This window comes from Sinocyclocheilus rhinocerous, unplaced genomic scaffold (genome assembly GCF_001515625.1).
Source record: "Sinocyclocheilus rhinocerous isolate Xijiao unplaced genomic scaffold, SAMN03320098_v1.1 scaffold1224, whole genome shotgun sequence".
Taxonomy (NCBI): Eukaryota; Metazoa; Chordata; class Actinopteri; order Cypriniformes; family Cyprinidae; genus Sinocyclocheilus; species Sinocyclocheilus rhinocerous.
This window is the reverse complement of record NW_015643168.1, coordinates 11,928-18,143: the sequence shown is the minus strand read 5'-3', so window position 1 is coordinate 18,143 and position 6,216 is coordinate 11,928. Positions and strand designations below refer to the sequence as shown.

General features: G+C 35.7%; 1 protein-coding gene across 1 annotated transcript; it reads right to left on the bottom strand.

Annotated features, from left to right (window-relative positions):
* Positions 1-1,894: 1,894 nt before the first annotated feature.
* Positions 1,895-5,079, bottom strand: LOC107756982 (gastrula zinc finger protein XlCGF57.1-like). The gene is made up of 3 exons (XM_016574316.1): positions 5,055-5,079; positions 4,510-4,868; positions 1,895-3,480 (listed from the first exon to the last, which is right to left on the bottom strand). Exons 1-3 carry the CDS (start codon positions 5,077-5,079, stop codon positions 2,590-2,592), a joined length of 1,275 nt encoding a protein of 424 aa, XP_016429802.1. The 3' UTR covers positions 1,895-2,589.
* Positions 5,080-6,216: the final 1,137 nt, after the last annotated feature.

Genomic DNA, 6,216 nt, shown 5'->3' with positions numbered 1-6,216 from the left:
CACTAACGGGCTTAAGCCAAACGGGCAAACTTATGAAAATTTAGCGGAGTTAATTAAATAACTGAAGGAGAGAGGAAAGAAGACCTAACAGGTAGACGCAGAACTTAATTGCAAATGAACTTAGAATTTCAAGTTAGAATGGTATTTCCTGATTAAAATTTAATGATGTTATCATTAAAATTGATGAGAGTAGCTTTGCATAGGCTTCAATGCAAAAGCGTTAGCTTCAGTTAGCTTTAGGTGATGCTAGGCTATTTGTTTACAAATAGCTCAAAAATGGCGCTGGCGAACTGCGCTTGCGCACTTGACAGTTACCTCTGGAAAGGGTTTCTTAGAACTTCCGGGTTACGGCTGTTACTATGGCATCGCACCCTGCAATACCTAGCCTGTGCTACACACAGTCTATGGTTATACACAGTTTACGCCCTTCATGTAAAATGGCGGCGCATTTCACACTGAACAACCAAAAAGCACTCTTTAGATTCTTATCTTTATAGCGCTGAACACTCTCACCTCGTTGGAGTGAGGTAAATTAATGTACAGATTTACTGCAATTAATTCAAAATTACGTTATTGCAGATCTCGGCGGATCTAATCACTTAGTCTATTTATACAGACAAAAACACGTGGATTTGACCACAATTCTTACTTGATCAAGATTTCACAATTCTCCCCCCAAAAATTGTAGAGCGACAGACAAAATCTACATGTTTTACTGCAGTTCACTTCTTTAAACACTCGAGTTGCACATTCAAACATTCAACACGCTGGCATGCCACAATAAATTATCCAGTAACACAACAACACAAGTTTCTCTGTATCTAATCTATTCTTCCGGATAAAAATAGAAAACATTCACAATAATATCTTGGTGACATAAATTTTTTTAAGCCAAATCTTTGCCAGCTTTCTTTCTCCACCATCTGTAATGAATTTACCTAATTTGATATTTATTTTGTAAGGGAATTTATTATTATTTTAGCTCAGGTCTTGAGAGGAATCGAATCTGAAGATTCGAAGTCAACCTGATTAGAACTGATTTCAAATGTGATAGTTTACACTTTATCAACTGTTCGTCCAGCGAGACGTTAACGTCCGTGTATCTTAACAATTTGAATATTTGTATTTTCCCTGGCCACAGTTTAATACATGCTTTTGATAAGTTATAAGCTACGAGCTAGGTAAAGTGATCTGGGCAGAGTTTTAACTTTTAAATTTTCACAACACAATACTTCTTTATAAATGAAACAAGAATGTATTGGCTATTCTAGATTACAAGTCCTTAACCATCTTCAAGAAATGACTAAAAACACATCTGTTCCACCTTTATTTGACCCTCTAACTCTAGCACTTTCTATTCTATTTTACTTTCTATTTATCTTCTTTTTTTTAATTAAAAAAAAATAGCTTTCTACTTTTTCTGTTCTATTTACTTGTTTTTCTTTGTGTGTGTGTATATGTGTGTGTGTATAATATATATATATATATATATACACACCTTGCTACGTGTACTGCGTTAGGCTAACCGAGACTTGTCATTTGCACTTATATATTGTTGCTCTTTTGTTAGTTTTGACTGCTTTTATTGTCCTCATTTGTAAGTTGCTTTGGATAAAAGCGTCTGCTAAATGACTAAATGTAAATGTATGGGTCCCCAACCATACTCGGCCACATGTCACTTCACTCACTTCAATGCAGAATTTACATCAGTTTTGTGAATATACTCTGAAAACAACAGTGTTGTTTGCATTATGTATTTGTGTTTGAATACCCTGCTGATGAAGCATTAAAGTGTTTTTGTTTTGATTCCTCTGTGAAATCAATTGACAGCAACTGCGCTCGGTCCTCAGTCCTGACAACTCGATATAACAAAACTCAACTACCAACTCATGCTTTTTGCCTTTATTGTCAATGTCAACATGTATTTTTAAAATTATGATTTTATTCACACACACATATTTGAACATGTTTACAGTTCATTTGGAGGGCGTTTACTTAAAGCAAGTTCGGTTCACACAACTCTGGTACCAGAGACAATGAAATTGCTTTAGAGTTGCATAATACCTTTGATTAATATTAGCATTAAGAAATCAAGTTGGAGTTACAGCTGAAAATCTGGTGCTCTTGACATGATGAAATCCCTTTAATACATTTGTGTTACAGTAATGACAAATATCTTGAATCAACATGATTTAAGTAGTCTAATGTGAATTAAATATTTTGGTTTGGCAAGCAATAATTCATTGAGAAAAAGAGGACAATTATGCCAGTTGTCCACATTCTGATCATGTGGGACCAATGTACACATTAAAATTAAGTTACCGAAATCTCCTTCCACAAACAGGAGATGTGAGGCTTTTAATTTGTATAAATTGTCTGGTAAGGCATCTCTGTAGTGTGAATTCTCATGTGATGATTAAATCCTCTTGTACAGGTGAAACACTTTCCACACTGAGAGCAGCTGAAAGGCTTTTCTGAAGAGTGTTACCAAATGATCCTTAAAGTGTCCTTTCTGTTTAAAACTTTTCCCACACTGAGAGCAGCTGAAAGGCTTTAACCAGCATGACTTAGTGAGTCTCAAGGTATCCTTTACATGTGAAACTCTTTCCACACTATTCCAGCATGAATTAGCATGTGATTCTTAAGGTTTTCGCTACACATGAAAGTGTTTCCACACTGAGAGCAGCTGAAAGGCTTTTCCCCACTATGGATTATCATGTGTTTCCTAAGACTTCCTTTATATTTGAAAGTTTTTCCACACTGAGAGCAGCTGATAGACTTTTCTGAAGTGTGACTTACCAAATGATCCTTAAGGTGTCCTCTCTGTGTAAAACTCTTTCCACACTGAGAGCAGGTAAAAGGCTTCATTCCAGCATGAATGAGCATGTGATTCTTAAGGTTTTCCTTACACGTGAAAGTGTTTCCACACTGAGAGCAGCTGAACGGCTTTTCCCCACTATGGATTCTCATGTGATTCATAAGGCTTCCTTTATGTTTGAAAGACTTTCCACACTGAGAGCAGATGAAAGGCTTTTCTGAAGAGTGAGTTACCAAATGATCCTTAAGGTGTCCTTTCTGTGTAAAACTCTTTCCACACTGAGAGCAGCTGAAAGGCTTTATCCCAGTATGAATTAACATGTGCTTCTTAAGGTTTGTTTTACATGGGAAAGTGTTTCCACACTGAGAGCAGGTAAAAGACTTTATTCCAGCATGAATTAACATGTGATTCTTAAGGTTTTCATTACACGTGAAACTCTTTCCACACTGAAAACAGCTGAAAGGCTTTTCCCCACTATGGATTCTCATGTGATTCATAAGGCTTCCTTTATGTTTGAAACTCTTTCCACACTGAGAGCAGCTGAAAGGCTCTTCCCCACTATGGATTCTCATGTGTTTCATAAGGCTTCCTTTATGTTTGAAAGACTTTTCACACTGAGAGCAGCTGAAAGACTTTTCTGAAGTATGACTAACCAAATGATCCTTAAGGTGTAAACTAATAAGAAATTCTAAACTAATAAGAAATTCTAAACTAATAAGAAATTCAAATTTGGTGTGAACAAAACTGTACAGAGGGAGCTGAATTATAAAGATTATAATTCTAGAATTGAGCCAAAGTGACTGAGAAAAACTGAAAGTGAACTGTAAATGAAAAGCAAAATGCATTAAACATTTCAGTATTTCATTGAAAATGGTATCATGTAAATACCCCCAAAACAAATTAATGCCTTAAATGCCTAAAAGTGGACAAAATCTCATGAAAAACACAATTACGAAGGAAAAAAATTGAAAAACGAAACAATAATTAATAACGACAGAAATAGACTTGTGATTTTTCACTTTCTCCACCTTGCAACTGCAGTCTAAAAATATGTCAGAATCAGCCTAATGTCTATTTACCTCAGGAATAATGTCAAGATTCTGAGAGAAAATGCACTTTTAAATATGTAAATATTGCTTCACTTTATTTCAGTCACAGTTTCTGCTATATTTTCTGTATTGAGTACTCGTCTGTGTTAAAGCTCTTCCCACACTCACAGTACAGAGTTTTCACTCTCTCAAGCATTATTTTCTTGTGCCTTTTTAAAGAGTCAACCCTTGGATGAGGATGAGCTCTGAGTCCAGCTTTCCATTTAAAACTCTTCTCACACAGATGACTTCGCTTTAGTATGAATTCTCATGTGACTATTAAATTCTTGTTTAAAGGTGAAACACTTTTCACACAGAGCAAGTAAAAGGCTTTTTCCCAGCATGAATTAACATGTGACTCTTAAGGCATTCTTTACGTTTGAAAGTGTTTCCACACTGAGAGCAGCTGAAAGGCTTTTCCTCACTATGACTTCTCACATGTTTCATAAGGCTTCCTTTATGTTTGAAACTCTTTCCACACTGAGAGCAGCTGAAAGGCTCTTCCCCACTATGGATTCTCATGTGTTTCATAAGGCTTCCTTTATGTTTGAAAGACTTTTCACACTGAGAGCAGCTGAAAGACTTTTCTGAAGTATGACTAACCAAATGATCCTTAAGGTGTGCTTTCTGTGTAAAACTCTTTCCACACTGAGAGCAGCTGAAAGGCTTTTCCCCACTATGGATTCTCATGTGATTCTTAAGGATTCCTTTATGTTTGAAACTCTTTCCACACTGAGAGCAGCTGAAAGGCTTTTCCCCACTATGGATTCTCATGTGTTTCATAAGGCTTCCTTTATGTTTGTAAGTGTTTCCACACTGAGAGCAGATGAAAGGACTTTTGACTTCTGTTATTTGAATGCTGCAACTCACAGATTTTTCTTCATTGACATTATGATCTTTTTGATCCCGATGTTTCTCCACTTCATTCAGATCTTGTCTTTCCTCTTTCACCTTCATCAGGCCTAAAATGAAAACATTAGAGTGATGAAAATCAATTGGAACAAAACTGTCCCTGTTCGCACAGATCCATGAAAATGACAAAAAACACTGTATTATCCTGACAAGCCAGTAGTTGGCGATGTCACTTTGTAAAGCACGTGTCAAATTCTGTTTCTTTGAGGGCTGCAGCCCTGCTCCAACACACATACCATGGCTGTATCTGAAATCGCCCATTAGGTGGCTCTCTAGTAAATTACTCCATTGCCCATAAGGGGTGGGTGGGGGGTGGGGTCCACTGTATAGAGCAATACTCTAATGGAATTAGTGGAAAGTCAGTCCCACCTCGACTTTCTTCCAAATAACGCACATTTCACGATATGGACTAGTATCATCAAGATATGGACTAGTATCTGTAAATATTAAGCCGCAAAAGTCGATTTAAATATGAATCCTGCCTGTTCTGCATGTCTCTGTTTATGAATGGCGCAGACGCGTGGTTTCATTTACTACACACATACTGAAGAGCGCGTGACACTTGCGGTGATTTTAGCGTCTGCCGTCTCACTAAATGAGGACGTAAACACATGAACAACATCTCCAGAACTGCTCTGAGAGTCACTTCATGAGCATTTTAGCATTTGATTTGAGTAAAACTAGTGTCATAGCTCATACACAGAACTGTATGTATTCATGGCAATCCGTCAAAATAAAAGTCCGGTTTGATTTGAAGACATTGTGTCTATATTTATTTTTCAGTAGAATGTACATTGCCTACTACTACTACTACTACTAAAATGAAACAAACATTATTTTTTAAGGAATAATCACAAAACATTTCTTCCATGTTTTATTTTTAATAGTAAATCCCCTTTGTTTGCCAAAAAATCTTGTTTGCTTAATTTTCAATAATTAAAAGATAAATGATAAATTAAATTAATGTTGTATGCCTTCATTTGATAACCAGAAAAAATGTAAATATACAACACCGAATTTCTGAGGGGAAAAAAAAATAATATGGCTACTTTAAGAAAAAAATTAATAAATTAAGTTGTTTTATGCATTCAAATAATTAGACATGCTAAAACACAGAATTTGGTAACAATAAAAAATATAAATAATATGGTGAGAAAAAATAAAACATTTCATAGGGCCCTAAACATGTAATTTTTGTTAAACTTTTAATAAATTGATGTGAAAATGTATAAGTTTCATGATTTTAATTAATAAGAATAAAAGACTATTTTTCCCTATATATTTCATTACTGAGGATTTCTTTAAAAAAGTCTAAAAAAACTTGTCTCGTCTCGTTCTCGTGAACCCAGTCTTGTGTCTCGTCTCGTGGGTTAAGTGTCTCGTCACACCCCTAAAATA

What these genes read in the sequence shown, in the direction of transcription:
- LOC107756982 (XM_016574316.1), bottom strand. Translation starts at nt 5,079, where the DNA reads ATGGGCGATTTCAGATACAGCCATG. An exon ending in CGATTTCAGATACAGCCATG is followed by an intron (nt 4,869 to 5,054) that starts GTATGTGTGTTG and finishes TTTTCATTTTAG; the next exon opens with GCCTGATGAAGGTGAAAGAG. An exon ending in CACACCTTAAGGATCATTTG is followed by an intron (nt 3,481 to 4,509) that starts GTTAGTCATACT and finishes TTACACCTTAAG; the next exon opens with GATCATTTGGTTAGTCATAC.